The 25,966-nt window shown below is 31.2% G+C and overlaps 1 protein-coding gene across 1 annotated transcript in view; it reads left to right on the top strand.

The window, feature by feature from the left end:
- Positions 1–25,966, top strand: part of ASCC3 (activating signal cointegrator 1 complex subunit 3) — a 261,881-nt gene that overhangs the window by 35,205 nt on the left and 200,710 nt on the right. Inside the window, exons 5-8 of the mRNA XM_039869401.1 lie at positions 13,477–13,597; positions 18,089–18,293; positions 18,988–19,129; positions 19,748–19,873. Of these exons, the coding sequence (XP_039725335.1) occupies positions 13,477–13,597; positions 18,089–18,293; positions 18,988–19,129; positions 19,748–19,873 (594 nt within the window). The remainder of the gene's footprint in view (positions 1–13,476; positions 13,598–18,088; positions 18,294–18,987; positions 19,130–19,747; positions 19,874–25,966) is intronic.

Raw genomic sequence — 25,966 nt, 5'->3', positions numbered from 1 at the left:
ACATATTTTTCCCTTGAATATATTCTATCAGTGAAAATGTTACATCCGAAAGTACTGACAAAATACTGAAAGAATCTACCAGTGTACATTTCTGCCTCTAATGTATGAGTGTGCCTGTACTAAAACCTTTGCCATTTCTATATATTTTGCTTAAAAAGAAAATCCTTGCCTATTTAACAGAGGGGAAATGGTATTTCACTGTTTTAATTACATTTTTTATTATTACAGAGGTTAAAGTGGGTTTTTTTCATATATTTTAGGCCATGTACTGTTGTGAGAATTGCCAGTTTTTCATTCAATGAAGTCGAATTAGTTTAGAAGAGATTTATAGTGAGTTTTTTGCTTTTTTTTTTTTTTTTTTTTTTACAGATGTTTGAAGTGTTCAAGTAAGCAAGTCTATATCCATCTTTTCATTTTGGTGTCTTTCTTTGGTATTATGCTTATAAAGGCAACCCCCAAGACATTTAAAAAAAAAAAACTTCCATTTTTTAAAAAACATTTTTTCTGTTTAATATCACTGGTTTGGAGGAAATGTTATTTGGATCAGATGTACGTTTTCTCTGTATTTAGTTTTCGGGTACATATCTGAATATGTCCTTACTGCATACTCTAAAATGATACGGTCATTTTCTCACAAGGTTCTTGTTACTTCCACATTGTCTATCATTTTTGGTAATTTATTCCTACTTTTACTTTATAAGAGATGAAATTTTTATGAGGAAAAAAAGAATCATTTGTTCTGCTTTTATGAACACATCATTTAGGAAAGGTCAAGACAGCTTAAGTATTTCTTTCACCTGCTGTATCAGGTCTCTTAAGTTTTATAATCTATATTGGAGAAAACACTAGTCCTATTTTTTATTTAGAAACTTGGTTGTATTTTGCTTTATTTCCTCTTTTCTGGTTTCAGTTATTAGAATGATGGGTTGAATATGACATGATTAAAAAGATAAATGTAAGTTCATATTATTTGTAACTGTGAATACTGTTAATTCCAGATAGGAAGATCTGATTTAGCAGCTGTTTTCATAAAAAGCAAATTCCATGTAAGTCAGTCATGGGAAATGGAAGTTCAAGTGGTTAAGAGTAATTGACTTTAAGGTTAGAAACATGGGTATATTCTAGCTCTACTGCTTATAAACTGTTCAACCTTGGCCAAGTCACTTCTCTAAGCCACAGTTTTCTTGTTACATGAAAAAGTGATTGGCTTACCATATAGATTAGCAGTGAAGATATAATGTGATGTAGTATGATATAAAGCATTTGAAACACTTAGAATATTGCCTAACGGATGATAAATAATCCATACATATTGGCTGTTATAAATAGCGTTATGTACCTAGCAAACAATAACATGTTGTTATTGAGAAAGTTGTCTTATTCATGGGTGATGATAATTCAGTTTAGCTCTTCAGGTTGTGCCGGGTCACCACACTTTAAGGGAGAAAGTATCCTACTGAAGATCTGTAGAGGAAAATGGTTAGGTTGGTGAAGGAAGTGGAAATAATGTCTTATGATGAACGAACACTTGAAAACAGTTGGTTATTTTCAAGATAAAGCTATGGTGGGATAGGAGGATGGACATGATATTTGAAGAGCCATATATAGAAGACAGATGACCCAAGAATCATCACTAGGACCTCTAGGTAGAAAGTAAATGAAGACAGATCTCAGCTCAGGTAAACCATTATAACTTCACAGTTCATTAAAGAATAATGAACTCCTTTGTTAAGTAATGAGATCTTTTATTGCAGATATAGTCACATTTGCTGAATGATCACTATTGGAATTTGTACAGAGTTAGATTTTGGTGACTTATTTAAGATATGGGGTAAAAGATTTTATGTTAACTTAAACTCACAATGAAGATTTAAAAATACTTGCTGTTTCCAGTTTGTGGCAGTAATAGATGCCAAACTATTTTGCTCTTAATTGGAATGGTTGTTCAAGTAGTAAGACATTTTGCCATAATACATACTTTTTGTCTTATTCTCCTCTGGCACTTTGCACTCATTCATTCATTCATTCTCTCTTGTGTGTCAAGTAATCATAGGTTTTGGAAGATAAACTGTCTAGTAAAGTGGTATCGACCCACTCTTGCTTTCTTAAGTGTCCTGCTCTTGGAACTTTCATATATGCATTTAAAAGAGGAATGGGCAAGAAAATTGTATTTGGTATAATGAATGTTATGATCAATTTGGAGAAACAGATGGGCTATATATATTGAGAGATGTCTATAATATATTGATATGGGAAAGAATTCTTTTTAGTAAAATAAAGGACACATTTCTCTGTTTTAATAGTATTTGAGATGAATAAGAAACATTTTGGATAATGTTAATTATCAGTATGTAAACGTAAGTTAGACTACTAGATTTAGAAATTTCTGTAAACTTTTATTTAAAAATATTTAAAATTTAATGTGCTAATTTTGTTTAGCTTTATATATGTGCACATATACACACATATATACACGTATGATAGCTAAAATTGATTTTCTCTAGGGCAATTAAAATCAGCATATTTTCTTATTAAGAATCAAGGAAACTCAATTTGTCATGTACATGAAAATGTAAAGTAAGCTTTTAAGTATATAGTAGTACCTACCTTTAACCTTTTTTACTGCACACCTAATTAATTATAGTATGTGGGGAATGAATATTGTTCACATTCCAAGTAGTTTTAATTAAGTTGTAAGTGACCTTGGTTTTAGTTTTGTTAAGTTATTGTGTTAGATTAAATACTTGTAAATGAGCATTAATTATTCTGAAAATATAATTTATCTAATTCTCTGCAATGCCAAAACAGATTTGCATAGCACATTTTTCTTGAGAGAAAAATAAATGCTAAGTAAGTGGTGTCCTAATTTTCATGGTTATTATTTTATGTTAAGACTTAATTTTGAAATGTATGAATATTTCATTATTTTTTTTGCCACAAACCAAACTAAGGATAATTTATGTTATAGAATACACTGCTTTATGTAATTATTCTAACAGTCACTTCCACATGGACTGTTAATTTAAAACTTTTTCGGAGTACTCAGTTTTTAACTTTTTCTTTGCTCATACTTCATTATTCTTGGTTTTCAGTATGCACCTCTTATTCATTTCACATGCAAATCTAAAATTGCTTACTGTCTCAAAGACATTCCGTAAATTGAATGTAGTAAGCATAAGCTTACTATAATGTATAATGTATGTTGTTTATTAAATATAATAGAGGTGTAGATACAACTCTAATTTTTAAAATATATATGTAATTAAAAAAGGAAATATGTGGATTTTCTTTATGGCAATCAGAATGCCTCCTCTTTTTCTTAGGGCTTTCTTGGATAGTCACTAGTGCATTATATGGATTTTCTGTCCTCCTACTATGCTTAGAACCCCAGCCTGAGTAGAGAATTTGTAAATTATCCTGTTTTAATACCTAAGGTTATTTATTCCAGCTTCATAAAAAAACTTTTGGAGCTTTTTTCTTTTTTATCTCTTTTTTCAAAAAAGTTTCTATAAGAATGTGATTCTGTCATGAAAGTTTGATACTAGTATGCTTTGAAAACTGTCTTGCCTGGTGTCTTTTTGGAGGGCAGACTTTGATAACCAATTAAATTTTCCATTAGTTGCTGGTTTATTCATATTTTCTATATATTCTTAAATCAAGTTTGTAAATTGTTCTTTTCTATGAAATTAGTCATTTCATCTGAGTACTCAAGCTTTTTGCTATAAAAAATTTTATTAATTTTTATTAAAAAAATTACACTAGCTTTTTATTTTGTTGTTCCTGTCTTTCAGCTTTTTCTCTTGACATTCTCATTTTTTGCTAGAAGAGTGTTTGTTTTGTTTTCAGAGAACCAGCTTTTGGTTTTGTTGCTCTTATCTTTCCTTTTTTCCCCACATATGTTTTAGCTTTTATTCATATGGCATGTATTAGTTTTAAATAATAAGACATCAGGCAGTTTAACAATCCTTAGATACGTAAGAGATTGGGACAAGCCTGATGGCCTTCTAGGTACATCCATTGTATGAGACATATTTGTTTCATAATGTAAATGGGTTTCAGTAAAATTTTTAATGTTTATAACTGCTTGTTTTTTTCTACTATCAGTAATAATCATGATAACATTTGAAATACTCTGAAAATATATAGTGACTCCAAGGACATTTATTGTGTTTAAAAAATAAGGTAGATCCCAGTGAGAAATTCCAAAAGAGACGCATATTTTTTGGGCTGGCGAGTAATACTGATAGAAGACAACCAAATGTTGATCATTAATTACCTCTTAGTTGCTAACTCATTTTCTTCACAATGATTTAAGTATCTTTGTGTGTGTATGTGTGTGTGTGTGTAAATGTATATACGGCATTTTGCTAGATAGTATTTGTTTAAAACACAAGTGGTTGGTTAACTCTTCAACTTTACCAGAATTTTTCAACAATAAGAGAATAATTACCTTGAGTAATAATAGTTTTATAATTCTTTTTTCCTTGAATACTAGTTTTATAATTCTTTTTTTTTTACTTAATAGACTTTTAGAGCAGTTTTAAGTATACAGAAAAATTGAGCAAAAAGTATAGGGTGTTCCCATACACTCTCTTTTGTTTAATTAATGGAAGCAATTGCTTTGTTGGTCTCTTTGAGCTTCATATTATTTTAAATAAATCTGTCACATTGTTCCATATTACTTTCTTCTGGAGTGAACTGATGTTGATTTTATTGCCTATCATTGTTAGTGTAAGATTTCTTTGTAGGTTTTAGAATTTTAATTTTTTTGCTGATGTCGATTTGTGGCTTTTCCCATCTACATTTCTTTTTCTCACTGTCTTAGATTTCTGTATAGTAGCTGTGACCTCAAGTATCATTTTGATAGTAGTTCTTTTCACCTCCTCATTAACAGGGGAGCCCCATACATACACCTTGTCTTCCACATAAGCCTAGCTCCAGTGCCTAAATTGTATGGAACAGTTTTTGTCTAGGTTACCCTACAGGAGCCAAACTCCTGGCCTTGCTGTCCAAAACTGGAGCCCACCTTGTCACTTTAGCCCTACTCAGTGCTTTACTGTTTTTGCTTAATTTCTGGTCCAGGGATATACTTGTCTTTAAGTGTGAAGTGTCTTTTAGGTTTTTTTTCTCTCTCTCTTTTACTAGAAGAGTAAAGCATGAGTTTGTGTCATCTTTTTTTTCTTTCTCTTAATCTCTAATACTTGTTCTTAAAGAAGGCATCTTTCCTTTAAGCATAAAAGGGAAAAGGCTTTTTAAGAAAATTTTAAGATGGTTAAAAGTAAAATAAATTTTAGTGTTTTTTAAAAAAAGAATGACTGTTGTCCTTATAAGATCATCATATTTTTTATTGTTACAAACTGTTTAAGGATTTAGCTATATATAAACATTCTAAAACTTGAAAGTAGAATAAATCGAGTATATAGAATGTACATGTCAATTATACTATCACAATCAGTGACCAATATACACTTACTCAATTATTCTTTCTACTTGGGGTTAAAATTGAAATCTTAAATTTGTTCAAGATAATGGAAAATTAATCATGATGGTTCTGTTATTTTAATAACTACAACCTTAACAAGTATTTTGATGATTCTGAAGGGGGAAAAAAAAACTACAAATCAGGAACTCGTTACTTATAGTATTGTTAAACCTTACTTACATATTTTTTTACTTTGGTAATTTTAATCCTCTCTCCAGTTTAATATGAGTACTGGTTCTCATAACTTAGTTGCTTATGTATTTTATATTTCAACCAATACTCAGAAAAAGTGATTAGGGATTAAATTTCTGTGTAAAGAGTTTAGTGCCTTGCATATCCTCCAAATAGAAGGGTCCTCTGATAAGTGCTGTGATCTTTATTGTCTGTGCCAATAAAGAAAGAGGCTAAACATTATCACTTGCATATTATCAGTCTACCATGAAACACAATAAGTAATTCTCATGTAAATATTAAATGTGTAATGAGGAGTTATGCATATATCTCTGAAAAACGTTTATTTTCTTTTGATATACAAGGAAAAGAGCTTACTTGAAAAGTAATACCTCACCTACTAACTCTGTTTTATAAATCTTACCATTTAAATGCTCAAGCACATTTTTAATTTCTGTGTGTAAGTTGCTATTCTTTTTCCTAACTAGCTTAGTTCACAATGCCATGTCTCTTTACTTGGAAGTTGGCCACTTTCTAATGGAGACCCTGCACTTACTGCATTTCGATCTCTCTTAACTAGTTCCCATTAGGTATTAGGCTAAGGAACTTGCTTATTAACTCAAATGATTAAATAGTTAAAACATTTATTTATTGCTATTATGAAATAAAAAATATTAATATTAAAGTTACTAAAATAATTTTTCACTGATATACTGTTTTAGAAAATGCTGTATGTCAGAGTGATTCCCATGTGGTTAAATTGTGTTTGGTAAAACAGGTTTTCTTTTAAAAATAAGATTTGATAGAGGAAATAAAGTTTAAATTGATCGTTGGTTTTTGTACTTCGGCTATCAGCTGATCTGTCTATGTGATAAGGGTTTTTTGTTTACATAATGTCTGGTATTCATTCCAAACATGGTAAATGTGTGGAAACCTGTTTTATTAAGTTAGTGATGCTTTATGTACTTAGCAGACAAAATGTGAAAACATTGGTAAATCAGAATCTGGTTTGTATTATTTAAAAATAAAACCTTTTCTGATTAAGTGGTATATGTTATTGTAGTACTTACTGATGTGGTAGATGCCAGAATCTGGATTTAGAAAATTCTTAAAAGACTAAAAAGAAGAAAGAGGAGGAAGAAAGTGAATTTCAAAAGGAATTCATTTGAAATTCTGGGCTTAAAAATTATTATATAAAGTACTGGATATGGGAATCTTAGGAATCCTCACTTACTTGAAATTCCTGTGAGAAAAAAACCTTAAAACCAAGTGTTTTTATTTGGCTACACATTCAGTTTAAGCCAACAGTGTGATGTTGTTACCAACTTATGCCTTGTTCATAAAAGTTTAAAATTTAGTCCAAAGTTGTTATAATCTGTGTGTGATCTGCCCTGATCAAATTATATGTAAAATATTATGTTCAGTTTTGGATATCATTTATAAAGAGGCTCAGTCAAAGGTTTTCTAAAGGAACCTGGAGGAGAAAGCATCTAGAAATCAAGTTATCTGACTAATAGTAAGGAATTGATGGGCGTTTACCTGGGAAAAAAAGAAATTGTGAGTTAAGTGTGGCTTGTACTTGGACTTACCTTCAAATATTTGAAAGGCTATCTTGTAGAAATGTTATTAAGATCATTCTCTGTAATCCCGGAGGGCACAGTTAAGCTGTGGTGATTGGACTCAATATGAGGAGGGTATTTTTGACAATTGGCATTCTCTACCAGTGGCATGAGTTGCCTTATCAGATAATTCATTAGCCAGAAAAAATTAATCCACAGCCTTAAGTATTTATTAAGCATTTCATTTAACAGGCGAGAAAGCTGAGGCTCAGAATCCTTAAGAAAGTTGCTCAGAGTCATATAATTAGGAATTGGCAGAATTGATAATTAAACTTAGTTCTTTCTGATTCCAAGCCCATGTTTTCAACTGTCTTGTTAACTGCTCTCCCATGGCAGTAATAGCTTTTATGTGAGCTTCGTTTAGATGTCCCATAAGGTCCCTTCCCAAATGAGATTAGATGACCCCATTGTAATTTCTTGGGAAGGTGCATGTGAAAGCTGACTATGAGGAAGATCATTATGTTTTAGTATCTAACAGACTGAAGTCTAGACATACTGGAGGTCAACAGGAAGGTTGACTAGAAAGTTCTGATCTAATCAATGAATAAAGTTTTATTTGGAGCAGTGGTTTCAAACCTATTGCCTTTTACAGAACACCAGGATATATTGTATCTAATTTCACTGTTGAACCAAGAATTATTTACCAGTAGAAATTGGAGGTAGAATATATGCACACATATATTACAGTCATGAGTGCACTTCCATGGAAAAATGCTGAAGTAAATATGCATATCAAGTATTTTATTAGTAATAGTTTATTTCTTAATAAGTGATAGTTGATTATTAGATACTTTTGTATTGTTTTCTCTGAATTGTTCTATCATGCTTTCTTTTAAATGATAAATGTATCAGTATTATGTATATTTAGCAAAGATTCACTGAATATTTCTTCAGATCAAGACAGTGTAAAAATATACACTTTATGTGTAAAGAACTTAATATCTTGCCTGGGAAATAAGTAGTGTACAAGTGTTAGGTATTGTTATGATACACATTATTTGTGTACTTTTCTTACTCCCTTATTTGGTTATAGTCATTTATTTTAATACTACTAAACACCTAAAGTTAATTGCTTACACTCAAGATACTATGTTAAATACGTTTACAAACATGATCTAGTTTATTTCACAGCCCTGCAAAGGGTATGCATGTACTCTTCTTTATGCTGTACAATGAGAAAATGGAGGCTCAGAAAGGATATCTAAGGTCTTAAAGCTAGTGAGTAGTATAGTAGGCTCAGAATTTGAGCCCTGTCTGATTATTCTCCTAAACTGCTATACTAGCATTCGTAAATTTGTTAAATTATTAAATTAAATGGACTGACAAGGGGTAATATATAGTAATGGCTGAGTTGCTGATTTAGAATTCAGTTATACAAAACATGTTTTGAAATAGGAGCAGTGATGGTATCAGTGGGTTATACATAATCTGTATTTCCTTAAATTCTAATAAAATACCAGAAATTTTCAGAAACATCATTTAACATTTTCAGAAAAAAATATATTAAATATAAATATCGATCATAAGACAGATCAGAAAACTGTTACATTGTGAAAAACTTTCATAACAGAATGATACTTTGAAGCATTGGAGTCCAAGCTTTTTTTCCTACCTTCTATTTTTGATAATGTATCTCTGATATAAGCGTACTTACTTAATTTTAAATTATATACATGTACTGCAATAACATTTATTATAAGACATACATGCAGTGGAGAATTAGAAAGGGTGCTATTTTAAAAATAATATTTAACTTTATTAAAATTCTTTCTAGTCAAAGGTGACTGAATGTACTTCAGTATTTTTGAATCTTAATTTAACACTTGTTATGTTTTGACGTTCTGGTTATATGTTCAGTTCATTTAATACTTTGTAACAATGGAGAAACAATGGAGAGGCATTGGAGAGTTTGTTGGCATGAGGTAGAGGAGGGAGGTATTGTACATTGACCAGACTTGCATTTCATAAAATTCACTCTCATTGCTATGTGGAGAATGGATTAAAGTGTGTTTTGGATAGATGTGCAGAAATCATTTAGGAAATTTTTTGAGTGGCACATGCAAAAATGTTTGGTAGCTTAAAACAGATAAGCAGAAAGACTTGAAATCTGTTTACTGGTTGAGATCAAGAAGACTTGATAATAGATTGGATGATAGGTGGGGTTGCGTGCTGTGGGGTAAGGAGGTGTTAAGGATGCATTTTGGGCTTTGACTTATGTAACCTGAAGGAAGACCGTGCCAATTATGGAAACAGAACATTTAGAAAATAGTGAAGGGGGCGGAAAACCATAATATAAGTTTTGGACATGTAGAATTGTGAAAGGCCTTGAGACCTCCAAGTGGAAATGGTAACTGGGCAATTAAATAAATATATGGAGCTCAGAGGTGAGTTCTGAGAAGGATGTATATATTTAAAACTTTTCAGCATATGCTCGTTAATGCAAGCTAAGGGCTGGATATGAACAGCTAAGGAGAGACTATGGAGAGAAGGGAAAGCCTAGGATTAAACCATAAGGAACACCAACATTTAATATCAAAGTGAGCTGGAAGAGAAGACAGGATGGTAGCAGCCAGAGTGGTAGGATAAATATAAAAGCAACATGTCAAGGTTAGCAAAAGAAAAAGAGTGTTTCAAGAAGGATAAGGAGGATTTAGCAATGTGGGGTGATGCATGGAGGAAGATCATGCAAGGTGGGGCCAGAATAATATTCATTATCTTTATCAAATTAATGAATGAGTATCCTTCAAGCAGAATGGGTAATAATAGATAATAATATATCTGCTTTTGAAAAAGTTTGCATAGACATCTTATTTTTACTTTGTTTTTCATGTTCTATAATTTTTCTTGTAACCTCCTTAAAAATTTTAGATTGGGATTAAGCTCAGCACTCCACATATGATTCAATCAATGTAATGCCCTTTGGGAGGCCAATGAGATTTTTGAGATATTATATTATTATTAATACATCAAATTTTTTCCTAGCCTTCATTGCATTTTTTATTCATATTGAGCCTGCAAATAACCAACCTCCTATCCTTTCAAGATTTTCCTTGGAAATTTATTTGTAGGACCAGTACACCTGAGTTTTTTAAACCTAATTGGGAGATTTTTATATTTGTCTCTTTTACTTCTCCTTAGGTCTGGCGAGATTATATCAGACTATTTAGAATATTTTAAAATCTTGATTCTATTAACACTTGAACAAATTTGATTTAATGTCTCCTAGGTTGTATATCATTGATAAAGTTTTAATAAGAAAAGCCATGACCAATCCTTGAAGAACAATTTTAGTGGCTGATTTCTATATGGAGATTAATGCCGTAACCCTCCTAACCATATTGTTATCCATAAGGATACCTCATTCACATCAAGATATTGTGCCTATTGTGCTATTTTTTAAAATGCCCATTTGATACGGAGAATGGTTGGTCTCTCTTTTGAAAGGGGTTTTTTTGGAACTTCAGATAGACTTGGTTTTGCCTTTTAATGAATTCTTTAATGTTAACTAGATGGAAACAAATGGAACAAACCTTTTATAAATATTGAAATTTTATTTGCTTTAAAGCCTTTTTTTACTAATTAAATACATTTTTGACTAGCCTAAGTAGTGTTCAAACAAGATATTAACATGACCAGAATTGTGTTTTACTTAGAAATAATGTTTTGCCTCTAACTTTGAATAAACCCATAATCCAAGTATGTTTGTCATATTTATTCTGTGGTTTCACAAACCCTCAGCATATCTCTGCATACCCCAGTTTGAGAACAGATTTATAGTTTTTATTTAAGCTCTTTATCTCTCTTTTTTCTTAAACCAATTTTCATATGATTTATAGTATAATTTTCCATGGTATATTATTTAAAGGTTTATCATTACTTTATATTTTGTGTTTATGATGTAATGTCTGTGTTGGGAATATAGCATCCACTATAGCATTTTTCCTATTGGAATAAAAATGACATAACTCAGAATACAGTAGAAAGTGGGGATTACCTTTCCTGAGAGATTCACAAGCTACATTCATCTATTAAAAGTATTGTGAGAAACAAGGATATAATACTTTTAAAGTTAGTCTGCACATGTTCTGAAATAATTTTTTTTGGCGTCTCAGGATCATAGTCTGTTAACTTTTTGACTCTTTCCATTCATCATTTTAATTTGATGAAGAATTACTTTAATGAAAAAGTATTTATAATAACATTAAGAACTACAGGAACCTTTGTTTATTTAGAAATACCTTAATAGATAATAATGACTCTAATAACATCTACCAGGAAAAAGGATGTTATCTGTCTATTCTTATTGTGTATCTTTTAAATCTCATGTTCTTAGTTTGTAGCCAGGATAATGATACTTGCCTTTTTATTGTTTGAGACCTGCATTGTTTTTTTAACTCTATAGTTGATGTCTGTTTCTGTACCCACTGCTAACTTTTCCCTTCCTCTTTTTTTTTTTTTTAAATTGGATAGCACTGGAACTTGTATCAGTGCATAACAGCTGTACCTTTACAAACAATCACTCTCACTGCCAAATTAGTTTGTAGTGCAAATCTTGAATGAGAACTGCACCTGCTCTCAGTGTGGATGAAATAGCAAATGTTAGGGAAAGCATCATTTTGGGATTGCTTTAAATCTGATGGCAGCTGATCTCAGAATTCTGCTGGGGATATTTCATCCTGGAGTCATGGAAGCCCTGCTATTCACAGCAAAACAGCCTTCTTGTCCCTGTTGCTAGATCTTAGGTGTGTTACTTTTAAGAAATCATGTGCTCTTTGTGCTGTGATCCCACGTTTGGGATGTTACATTAGAAGTTATTTTCAAAATGTGCTGGTGGTTTATTAAAATTATGTTGTGGATTAAAATTTTTTAACTAGACTCTATCGTGTGTAAACACTGAATTTCAGATTAAGTGACCTTGAGTAGCTAAGAATATGTGTAAGGGTAACTGCAATGAGAAATTATTTTCTTATGAAAGAAATGGTCTCTGTTTAAGAATTAACACATTTTTTGAGAATTGATAGGATATAAAGGATGTTTTGTGATGTGTGTAGAGAGCATTTCCTGCTACAATTAGTTTGGAATGTTGGGGGAAAGTAACTGTGTAGGTATGTATTGCAGTTTTCTTTTTTGAATTTCCTGGTCCATTAATATGGTATACCCTTAACATTAAGCACAGGGCTTGTGTTTGACTAAGAGCAATTCAAAACACTCAGTAATTGGGAAAATTATATTTAATCTTTATCTTTCAACCCTAAGTAATTTTTTTGTTACTTTTAGTATTTTAAGTCACTTTGGTTCATGATTTTAAACATAGCTTTATTGATATATAATTCACATACTAGACAATTCACCCATTTAAAGGATATAAATCAATGATTTTTAGTGTGTTCATAGATATATACAAACATCACTAAAGTCAATTTTAGAGCATTTTTATCACCTCAAAAAGAAATCCACCTTTAGCTACTGTCCTCCTACTAGTACATCCTTCTTCTCTCCCCCATCCCTAAACAACCACTAATCTGCTTTCTGTCTTAGACATTTCCCTAAAACCTGTTTCCTGACTCTGGAATCAACTTAATCTTTGGCTGCCATTCTGTATAGGAGAGTAGGATATGCATGGAAACTTTTTATAAAGTTACATAAAGCATTTGCAGTATCATGTTTTAAATTTCAGATTTATTAAGCATTAAAAATTATTAAGTATTTATAAATAAGACATTAAGCTTAAAAATTTCACCTCATAATTCATTAAAACATTTTAATGGTTCTTTGACTCTAAAATGATAACTGTTATATAGTAAGTTGTAAGAAAAATGGTACTTTATTTGGGAAAACCAGAGCAGTATGTTACAAGCAAATTAATTTTAGAATTTCATTTGGTTATATCAAGAAAGACTATGTGTAAGAATTTAATATTCTGTGATTTAGAGTTTATATACAAATCATAATTATTTTTAAAAATTGAATCATGCTTTTTAATTAAATAATTGCAGATAGCCTTTATATAGTCAAAAGCTCCATAGCAATATGAAGTTATTTTTCTTTCCTAAGTTAACTTTTATAGTTTTAAAACTGTGTTTTTCTAAGTACTTTTTGGGTATTTCTATATATAACTTCACACCTCTGTAGAACAGGGTGTTAATAACTTGACAAAGTTAATTTTAAGGTAACAGATCTTTTTGATTTTCTTCCTCTTATAAGCTATTTGAACTGCTGGGACCTGATGGACTTGAACTTATTGAGAAGCTTCTCCAGAACAGAATTACAATTGTGGATAGATTTCTTACTTCTTCAAATGATCATAAGTTGCAGGCTCTTCAAGGTAAGAAAGTGTTTAGTGGTATTTTTAATGTAAAGGAAAAATTCACTGGTTAGCGAATCTTTTTAATATAATTATACTTATAATATAATGAATATCCTGTAGTTTATTATATAAGTTACTGCTATCATCCTTTTAAGTAGATTTTAGATATGACAGATTATGAAACAAATACCAATGCCCTAAGAAAACATTACGGAAAAGATTCTATTTATGTTTAGGTGTGGCTTTGTTTGTTGCAGATTTGAATAGACAAAAAAAATTTTAAAAGCGAATGTATAGTAGTTACTATGGGCCAAGTAGTGTTATAATTCTTTCCAACTATTTATTTTGAAAGTTTTCAAACCTGTTAAATGTACAAAGATAGTACAATGAACAATCATATGCCCTTCATGTAGATTCACCAGTCATCAACATCATTCTGCTTTCTCTTTCTCTCTCCCTTCTTCTCACTCTACGCACATGCACGCACACATATACACGCACATATACATCTACATTTAATATCTTTGCTGAACAATGACTAGAAGTTGACGGCATCCTAATACTTCGCTATAAAATCTTCAGCATACATCTAAGAATGCAACAGTCACCTACTTGACTGCAGTACAATTATCACACTTAGCAAATTGAACATTTATACTGTCATGTATTACATATATTTTAAAACCCCAGAAGATTTAGGGAGAGTTGTCTAGGAAGCCACATTATAAAAAAGAATTTGATTTATGATCAGTTTGGCACAACTAATGCCAAACTCGGGTTTTAGGTGATAAGCAGGAGAACTGAATTTCTTACCTTTATCCCAGTGTTCCTTGCCAGCCATATAAATAGTTACGAATTTTTAAAAGTGAGCATAAGAAATTAAACACCTTTCTTCAAACTAGTCAACATTTATCTTTCTTCTACGTAAGTCATGCCACCTTTTCCTTTTTCCTTTCATTTATGTGCATGGCATAAAAGGAAATTGCAAAAACAGCCTAGATTTAAATCCAAAAATTTTTATGCATTTCTTTTATCTCATAACATAATTTGATTATTGATAGTTGCCTTGAGTTGCTTTGAGATTTTTAGAAACTTTGAAGAACTGAATTTAGCCACTTTGTCTTTTTCCAGATCTTTGGTTTCTTTACGTGTATTGAACACTTATAAACTGCCTTGCTTTAAGAGGGCTCCTACCTGTTAAACAATGCTTAATCCAGCATTGCAATAAACCAGCAGAGTTTTGGAACGTTTAAAATGGGTATCTGTCACATGAAAAGGAATAAGTTTAAGTATTTAGTCTCATGATGTAAATTCTAAGAATTTGGTGTTTATTTTGTTAGCCTTCTAAGTTTTAATATAGAGATACTTATTGATTTCACCTTTTTATTTAAATTCATCCAACTTATTTTTTAAACTTTTTTTTTATTTTTTATTTTTCAATTATAGTTGACATTCAATATTATATTAATTTCAGGTGTACTCACCTTTTAATAGTGTCATTTATTAACAAAAAGTTTAAAATGAGTTCAGCTCCACGTATTTTTTTAGGAAGCTGTAGATGCTGAATTAGTGTCTTACAGTTTCATTATATTTGTTTTTATATAGAATTTATACACGAAATTTATTTTATTAGGATAACTTTTTAGAAGCAACATACTTTTTAACTCAAAAACAAATACTAAATTTGAGTTATTAAAAAAGATATTTGAGTCTACGGCCATGCTACCCTTAACAAGCCTAATCCTGTCTAATCTCGGAAGCTAAGCAGGGTCAAGCCTGGTTAGTACTTAAATGGGAGACCACCTGGGAAGACCAGATGCTGTAGGAGTAAAGAATAAATAAAAAATAAAAAATAAAGGATTGTAAGCTGACAAGGTCCTTGTAATCTGTGAGGTCAACCATGGGTTGCCTCATCTTAAAAAAAAGAAAAAAATTTGAACCATCAGTCTTCCCTTAAATTATGTTCTACTCTTAAAACTTAAGCTCGTATTCTTTTATTTTATGCCAGATCATTATGAACATTGGTACTATCTAAGAATAATCATTATACTATAGAAAATTGGGGGTATTTCAACAAGTCTTTAAGTTTTTCTAAGGACTATGATAAAGAAGCTGACAACCAGCTTATTTTAAGTTTTTTTTTTTTTTTTTAAGTAGAGTTTTTTGTGTACATGCAATAAAAATGATTTTCCTTAATTTTGGGGGGAGGGATAAAATACTTATGAAGAAAAGCTTCTTAAGACTCATTACAACTATTGTCATTCATCTTTTAATATAATTTTGTGTTGATGATCATTCAAAATTCTCTCAAAAATACCAAATTGTATTTTTATTCTTTATGAAGCTACCATAGTCTGACATCCACATCCCATTCTTTTCTTTGGTACCCAGAATCATGGCCTATTTGCCATATAGCATTTTCTAGCTTTCATATTGATTTTCTTTGAATCTTTTTATCCAGATATATACCACCCTACTCTATCTCTGTTCTTATAACCAAGAAATTAGGTGACAAGGAATTTAGGTGACAAGTGGGTGGGTGTAGTGTACTGACTGCTAAGTTGAGGATAGTTGTAATTAAATTCTATTTTCAGGACTGATGTGGAGAATGTTTAGTGCAGGATATATCATAAAATAAAAATTAAGTTGGCTCATGCTGTCAAGTGAAAGTGGTTTGAGTAATTATACAAGACTTTTTTCTGCTGTAATTGCATTCTGAAAGGATACAAGCTTCTACATTGTTCCTTAGTAAAATTTCATGTTAGAATTCCATTTCTACTTGTCAGTCTCTTCAGTTAGTTGAACCCATCAAGGTGAACTATACATTTAAACATTTCCTACTCTACAAATTTATTTTTTTTTATTACCCATTATGTTCAGTCTTACAGGATGTATATTCCGTATATTCTGATTGAAGTTTTAGAAAACTATCTGTGATGTAGACATATTTTCTTCTTATAATTTTAATTTTTTATTTGGATATGTATATATAAGTGTATATAGTAATATTTTGTTAGTGTCACATTTGTCTATAATATTAATGACATTAATGTAGCATTTAGTATGTCATCAGTAGTAGTTTCACACACAGAATCTTTAACTTTCATTTCTAATAAGTACATGGCATTAGTCACACATTTTTAAAACTTCTGCTTAATATCTGATTGTGTGACTTTGTAGTTTAACTTTCTTTTAGTTCAGAGTACATGTGAAAATTTTCAATATGCTGCATTCTTTTTCTACCACTGAAAGGTAGTAGGTTCGAAATTCAGTCATTTTAATAGGTGTATATGATTTATTTAGAAAACATACTTTTTTTCAGAACTGTAAAATAAGTCCTAATATAAATGGGATTATATCTTCTGTCATAATTTTGAGATGTAATAAGTCTTTCTAACTTTACTTTTTGAAACTTATAAAAAGCCATTATACAGAAGGATTATTTCATGTGGTTGAGAATTAAAATGACTTATTCAAAACCATGTAATGAGATAATGACAAATGTCAGAGAATTGTGAAGATTTGACTTGAGATGAATTTAGAAAGCTAATTTTCCCTTCTTGGTGCTGTGTTTAATTTCTGCTTTGTTCTGTATTGTATCTTGGAATTTGATAAAATAATTTGCACTGTGCTCCTTCAGAGTATGGGCCAAGTCTCATTCTTCATTGTCTTCTTGGCCTAGTAGAAGTGCCTGGAACCTAGTAGGTCCTCAATACAAAAATGTATATTGACTTGAATTGCTTTCAGCAACATTCCTGTCAGCTGCTTTGGGGCTGCACTGAACTAAGATACTACTACTTGGAAAGATTTATTTAAACACAGAAGGTAATCCTGTTGGAAGAAAAATTTTTCTGAATACTGAGTTGACAAACCACAGGTTTACATTGTACCTTGTAAACACAAGCTTTAATTGACCTGGTTCTCCTTACTGGTTCTGGCCTTTTTGCATTTTTTTTTTAAACTTATAATTCCATGAAAGGATAGACCATACTTTTTCTTCATTTGCCTTGGATATCTTCTAAATATATCCTGATCTAATGTTAAATTTTCTTTCACATATAAATAAGTAATAACATATATATAATTTAACGTAGTAAAACCTATTTTATAGGGAAATGTTATATCCAGTATGTAAAGAATATATTTTATTACGTTAACAGTAAATGCTAATTAGTATTGGTAACTATTATATATTGAAATAATATAAATAGAAATTATTTCAAAATTATAAAATCTAATTTTTAGGTTCCTTATGTTATATGTAAGAATTTATAACATTAAACTGTTTAATCTATAGGAAGAAAATATCCACTGATTTCTCTTAAGCCACTATGTAATTTCATTTAGATATTGCGATTTTAAAAAACCTCTCCTTAAAACACATAATCGAATGTGCCAGTTTTTAAAACGAATTTATTAGAGAATTGTGCTATCTTATGTTTTGATGGGGGGAATGATTTTCATAAAAGTTAAACTTGTAAAACATGATGTTTTAAATTTGCTTCATAGACAATTGCAAAAAAATTTTAGGAGAAAATGCTAAACCCAATTATGGTTGTCAAGTAACTATTCAGTCTGAACAAGAAAAGCAGCTAATGAAACAATACCGCAGAGAAGAAAAAAGAATTGCCAGGCGAGAGAAAAAGGCTGGAGAAGATGGAGAAGTTTTAGAAGGACTTACGTGTTTTGATCCTAAGGAATTGCGGATACAAAGGTAATAAAAGCCAGAAGCTGAAGAATGCTTGTGCTGTAATTGCTACTTTTATGTATCATTATAATTTTTTAGTTTTAATAATATATGTGATTCTTCCAGTCATGTTTTCTTACAAGAATAGAATTTTGTTGTACGAAAGCCTAATTTTCTGGAATAAGAAAGCAGGGATATGCTTAATTAGAATATTCTTGGTTGCATCTAGCTGAGAGATTTAGATTATAGAGGTAAGCTATTTTGCGGTGCTGTGCATACACCACTAGGTTAATATTTATGAAGCCTACACAAATTTATTTTGAGGCTTTTGTCTCCATGAATGAATACTTTTCCCCATGTTGTTATTTAGAAGTAGAATAATGGAGGAAAATGAAAAGGCATTACGCTTGATCTTGAAATATTGAAACTCATTTTTAAAAAAAAGTTTATACCTTGTTAAATATCTTTGGATTGTGACAAGCAAAGTTATAAATGAAGAACATTTAGTCAAACTTCTCAAATGATGTTACCTAAAAATGTGTTGATTCTTATATGGTTACATAGAAAATATCAGAATTGCCAATATCTTCCTTTGTAGAGTTCCATTTTCTTTTTCATAATATAAGCCTACCTGACATAGTTATAGTGATCTTGTTTTACTATGTGCTTTCTTTTGCAAGATAAAAATTTCAGATTTAGCCTATTGTGTTTATATTTACAGGGAGCAGGCACTTATGAATGCTAGGAGCGTCCCAATTCTGAGCAGGCAGAGAGACATGGACTTTGAAAAAATACGTTATCCCCATGTTTATGATTCCCAGGCTGAAGCCATGAGAACATCAGCATTTATTGCTGGTGCAAAGGTATGTCATTGATATATGACCACTTTTGGATAATATGTCTATTTTTAGAGGAAATGACACATAGATTTTTCTTGTTTCCTTTGTTACTCTAGTACTAGTTAACTATGCTATGCTAAATTGTATTTTAAAATGCTGGACAAAATGTGATGATGCAGTTTATGTAAAGTTCTTGACACATAATAGGTATTCAAAATGTATTCTCGCATTTTTGCAAAATGTATTTATGGAACTCGTATTTTTGCATTTAGTAGATTCATCGCTTTTTAACTAAACTTTACACTATATATATTGCACATTTTTATTAGCTTGTGAGTACATGTCTTAAAAGAATACCATCTAATTAATGTGTACTTTGAGATTCATCAACGTAACATCATTCATGTGTTATATGATACATGAATGCTGAATGTGTGTGTATGGTTTTTGTTTGTTTTTCTTTTCTTTAGGTTTCCTTTCCTTTAAATTAGCTAAATTTATTTTCCAGTGCTATGTCATAAATCCAGTAGTTTTTGTGTTTTCTCTCTCTTCCTCTCCCTCTCTCTAACTAAAGAATATTTATCGTAGAGCATTTGTTTTAATTTTTATTTTTTACTGGATTTTAATTTTTGATGTTTATAGATGATTTTGCCAGAAGGAATTCAAAGAGAGAATAACAAGATATATGAAGAAATAAAGATTCCCTACAGTGAACCAATGCCAGTTGGCTTTGAGGAAAAACCAGTTTATATCCAAGACTTAGATGAGGTGAGATGATTATTTTATACAGTTGATATTTTTGATGTTTGATACGTTTTATGAATGGATTTGTATTGGGAAAACTATTTTAAAAGTCAGTTAGCTAATACAATAAAAAGACATGCCATTGGTTCAAAATTTTTAAAAATGCATATATATTTATATATATATTCTATTACACATCAAACATGTTTATGTACATTTTTTGTATATATTTCTATAACTTCATGTTTATTTTGATTATTTCAGCTAATATTTATTTTAACTTGTATAAACTGATTTAAGTAAAATATTTTAAAAGATTCATGTATTGTATCAATATATCAAATGGCCAACTTAGAATAGAATAGAATATTATTTGGGGAAGTAGGGACCAAATTTTAAACTATTTTACTTTATTTTTCCTCAACTTTTAAATTTTGAATAATTTCAGACCTGTGAAAAAGTTGCATGAATAGTACTATCCATATACCCTTTGTCTCCATTCGCCATTTGTTAAAATTTTGCCGTATTTGCTTTATTTCAAAATAAAATATTTTTAAATTTAAAGTATACATATTATTTAAATTTAATATTTTCTATCATCAAAGTGAAGTTGCTTTATATATATGTACACATATATATCATAGTCAGTCAGAAATATTAAGTAATACAGGCAAGCAAAAAAGCAGCATAAAGCAGCATAATGAATAACCGCAGCCAACCAAAATTAACTCCATTCTATATATATGTGTGCATGTGTATTTTTTTTACAAAAACAGAATCGTATATGTAATTTTGTATATGTTTGTATATATAGTTACATATATATTTCTTTGTCAATTAGACATTTCTGCAGTATCATTTTTATTTGCCATATACAGTATTCCATTCTATGCCTTTATTACAGTACTTTATTGTTACAACTTTAAGTTGTTTTCTACAATAAGTTTTTATAGTAGACTAAATCGTAATTAAATTTTGTATTAGCGGGTTTCATTCTGTGCCTCAGAATTACCTGTAGAACTTTTCAAAATCCAAATGCATTGCCCCATTAGTCAAGATAACTATATTTTGATGACTTTTGGAGTTCTGTAGGTGATTCTGAAATGCAGCCAGGGCTGAGAGCTTACAGAATTAAATAATCATATACATAAACCTTTTTAAACTAATCATCATGAGCATCATTATCATTAAGGTTTATTCAGAGTTATATATTAAATACTTTTTTCCATGTAAAAATATCATTGATATTCATTGTCTATATAATGAATGAAACAGGCTTATTTTTCCTTCATACTTATCTCTAAATAAATACTTGATTCATTTTTATTTAGATTATTATAGGAGTAAAAACATTTTTCCGAATGGGCTAATTCCTTCTACAGCCCTTTCTTTGCCATGTAACTTAATATATTTATAAGTTCCAGGATTAGAATGTGGACATCATTGGGGATCAGTATTCTGCCTACCACACATGATATAGATGACCACAGTTTAACTGTTCACCTGTTGTAGGGCATCTGTGTTTACAGTTTGGGACTATCATGAATTGTATAAATCTGTTCAGACTGCCACAACAAAATACCACAGACTGGGTGGCCCAAACAGTAGAGTTATTTTTTTCACCATGGAGGCTGGAATTCCCAGATCAAGGTGCTAGCAGATTTGCTTTCTGGACTGAAGATAGCTGCTTTCTCACTGTGACCCTAGGGCCTCAATTGGCCTCTTCTCTGTGTGAGCTCAGATTGAGCAGATAAAAATCATTGGTGTCTCTTCCTCTTCTTATAAAGACACCAGCTCTGTTGGATTAAAGTTCACCCAGATGACCTCATTTAACCTAATTACTTCCCTAAAGGTCCTATTTCCAGATATAGTCACATTGGGAGTTAGGGCTTTAACTTCTGAATTTGGGGTGAGGGGAAGCATAATTCTATCTGTAACATAGATAAAGCTGCTCTAGACATTGGTATACAGGTTTTTGTGTGAGCGTAAGTTTTTATTTCTCTGGGCTAAATGCTAGGTCAGTTTAGTTTTATAAGAACTACCAAACTTTTATCTAAAGTAACGTTTATATCCCCACCAGCAATTCAGTGTGATTTAGTTTTTCCACATACTCACCATTTGGTGTTGTCACTATTTTTTGTTTTTATTTTAGCTATTTTAATTTATATTTTTAATATGTATTATTTATATTTATGTTTTAATCATTCTGATAGTGTGTAGAGCTCTCGTTGTGGTTTTAATTTGCACTTGCATAAGAGTTCGATAATAATTGAGAAGTAATACATTCAAATGCAATGCGTCATTACTAATACATAAGTAAACTATCTGAAGTCATATCAGTGTAGATAATGATTCCACCAGATGTCATAAGTGTGAAATAGACCGCAGGAGAAAACACAGGTGTTAACGGAATGTTAATTTAGTACATGCTTCTCTTGCTTGGATATTTATTAGAAAAGGTAGGAAAAGTGCATTTGAAGATGGTATCTTTCTCTTTTCACTGAAATCATAATTACATGTCATTCCTAACAGTCCCACGGAACTATAGATAAATGCTTTTATATTTTCTCCCTGACCAGATGTCACATTGGATAAATTTGTGCTGTCTTCTTAAATTACTTCTGTAATTTGATTAAAAAGATAAGGAGAATTTTTAAATTATAAAATGATGTACAAAACTGCTCTTACTACTGTTAAATGGGTTTTGTACATTCTTGGAAAGGGAATAATATAAAAAAAAATTTAGATGGGTTTCTGTATTAGTCAGGACTCATTCACTTGGAAGTTAGAGAAATCAGTCAAAGCAAGCTTTAACAAAAGACAATTTATTGGCCTTTCTTAACTAGAATGTCCTGGAGTACAGCTGACATTGTACTGAGCTGGATATATAGGTTCATGTGATGTTGTCAAATCTTTTCCTTTGTCCTTGTCTCTCTTTTACTCTGCATCTGTCTCTCTCTCTCTCTCTTCATTTTCTTCTCTTATTTTCTTTCTCTTTCCCTGTATTTCTTCCTCCATCTTCTTTACCCTCTCCACTCCCCTTTCTGATTCTTTGGTTCTTTTCATCCCCTGACTTCCAAATAGACTTTCTCCAGGTAACCAGGGAAAAATATATGACGATCACTCCAAACATTTCTGCTTACCCTGTACAATAATCCAAAAGGCAAGAGGGTTTTCCCCGCGAGTTCTGCCAGAAGAAAACTCCTGGGATGAACTCTAACTTTCCAGCTTGGGTCACCAGTTCATTTCTTCACCAACTGCTTTCCCTCTGGTGGGAGTGTGGGGCTCTTATTGACCATGACTACTCACTTTTGTATCTTCATTGTCGGCCCCCATGAGCCAGCAGGAGCCAAGGAGGAATTTTCCAAAAGAAAGATGGGTACTGTTACTGAAATGTAGAATGAGAAAGATGCAAAGCAAACAGAACTATCTCTTTGATATTTTGAAAAAAAGAGGTTCGTCTTTTCATTAGTGTTAAATAGGTTGATTTCTGTCTATTTTCACAGTTGGGAGGTATGTTTTTTTAAATTGCCAATAGAATATTATTTAGCAAAAATGGAATACTGACCCAAATGTAACATCTGGTTTGGAAAGGTAATATAAAAAAGATGCATATAATGTTTCATTTGAGAAGTTAAGAAAGTTGAGTTGTATAAAATCCGAATATAGAGAATTTGAGGTTTTCTATGACCCTAGTTCTTGAATCCCATGCTTAAAGGCTAGGTTCTGGGAGAAATAACAAAAAGGATATTATGCCTGATCTTAAGTTACTTAGTGTAGTGTATCTGCCCCACACCATTTGCATGGAAATAACTGATACAGTAGGGGTGTATAAGACTCTATGGCAGCACAGAGAAGGCAGACTAATGAGTGCACAGATGAAGCCTTCATAGAGGTGAATGTTGAACGCATAGGATTTTGCCAGATAGACAAAGCGGGTGGGGTGTATCCCAGGCAGAGGATGCACCAAGAAACACTTCGTGTCCTAGAAACAGATATTTCAGTCTTATTAGCATGCGAGCTATATGTGGAGAGTGGCTCCAAATAAAAAGAGACTTTGTACACAAAGAGCTTTGAAAAATGCTAAAGACTCAATATTGTTGGAAATACTACTTAAAAATAGTTATCAAGTGTTTTCACTTAGAGGTATTACTCTGGTTGCAGTGCTCAACTGAAGGTTTGAATAGAGCTGCTGCAGTAGTTCAAGAGAGAAATGTTGCAAGCGTGAATTAAGAAAGTGGCAGTCTATATGAAAAATAGGACAATGAACAATAATTTAGCTACTAATATATATAAGATCTGATGATTGATTAATTAGAGTGGATGAGGTGGAGAGAAGAATCTAGAATGACATCCAGGGCAACATGGGTGAGTGATAGTATCATTTATTAAGATGAAGAATAAGAAAAGGAAAAGATTTGTACATGTTAAGTCTAGGAGGCAACATGCTATGTTGGTTAAGAGCATGATATGTTAAGGCCTCTGAATCCAGGCTGACAGAGTTTGACTTGGCTCCCCACATTCTAGCTTTGAGGCTTTGGGCAGGTACTCTCCATGATCTAGTGTTTCATTTGTTAAATTGGGATAACAGTATTTACCTCATAGTTTTATTATGAGGATTAAATTAATATATGTAAAACACTTTAACGAATGTTCAGTACTTATACATTTTAGCTAAAATGTTAGCTTAAAATGATAAATGTAATAATGAAAACTGACATGGTGAGATCAGTCAGAGTATGGGTAAAATGAGGACTTATCATTACTTTGGAAATTATGTGTTTTTTTTAATATTTATATATATAATTTGGAAATTATATTTATGCCATTCACCTACTCTTTCATCCCAAACACATGTAGAGTAGTATTGGATTCTACACAGAAAATCAGGAAGACCTAAATATCATAGTCACTGTATTAGACATCTGGAGTAGTTTCTGATTAACTGATAGAAACTAAAGAAAACAGTCATAATTATTGACATCTGTGGTTTTCTCAAGATTGACAGTTTGGAAAAAGTCAAATAGAATAAGCAAAAAAAGTGTTACTTTTTCTTTAGTTTTACTTTTATTCTGTGAACCTGAGGGAATCCTACAACTAAAGGATTTCTTGACATGGTTTGATTTAATCAAATTACAAAGGCAGGAAATCTAAAAGAAGCATCCAGAAAAACTCTTCAGGATATGGATCTTTTTCATGAGATCAACTTGAACAGGATGAAATGTCACTAAAACCTATACATCTTCCTGAATAAAAAGCTTTCCTGAAACTTCCCACAAGCTCCTTATTACACTATCAAGCATATTATCAATTTCATCAGAACCTGGGCCTTGAATCACTCACTGTCTTTTTAGGAGGTGGTATCATGAAATAATAACAAATATAAAGTTTAAAGCTGAAAAGTAAGCTTATGCTCTTTTTCACATTGATAAAGATCTTAGCAAAGAAGATTTTATAAATTTCATGAGGAAGGAAGCAATATAGCACAAATTTAATTTCTAATCATTTTAACAAATTCTAATTTCTCTTGATACATACTCAATATCACCTGGCAATTGGAGCCATGAAATTCTGATTCTGTTTGCTGCTGTATTTGTTTGTCAGAGTTTTGTAGTACTTATTACCACTAGAACAAATAAATGAATAAACAAACATGTAAATGTAGACTATCTCTATTATTTGTTTTAAATCCCACAATACATTGTTATTCTTTTTCTATGGCAGTCTTTTTTATGGTATCTAAATAATAACCAGGAAAAAAAAAGGTTTTTATACTTGTGTATCTACGTAGTACCCTTTATACCTTTGTGTAGATCTGGATTTCTATCTGGTATTCACTTCTTGTAGTGCAGGCCTTGTAGTGCAGGCCTGTTAGTGATGAATTCTTTCAGCTTTGTATATCAGAAAAAGTCTTCATTTTTGTCTTTGTTCTTGAAAGATATTTCACTTGATATAGAATTCTAGGTTGAGAAAAAATTTTTTCACAGTAGTTACAGATGTGACTGCTTTGTCTTGCTTACATTGTTTCTGATAAGTATGCTCTCATTCTTAATCTTCCTCAGTATGTAGCATGTCCTTTTTTCTGGTTGATTGTTGAGATTTTCCCTTTATCACTGG

The sequence above is a fragment of the Pteropus medius genome, unplaced genomic scaffold, assembly GCF_902729225.1.
Source record: "Pteropus medius unplaced genomic scaffold, Ma_sr-lr_union100, whole genome shotgun sequence".
Taxonomy (NCBI): Eukaryota; Metazoa; Chordata; class Mammalia; order Chiroptera; family Pteropodidae; genus Pteropus; species Pteropus medius.
Note: the sequence above shows the minus strand (reverse complement) of the source record. Positions and strands in the feature narration are given on the sequence as shown.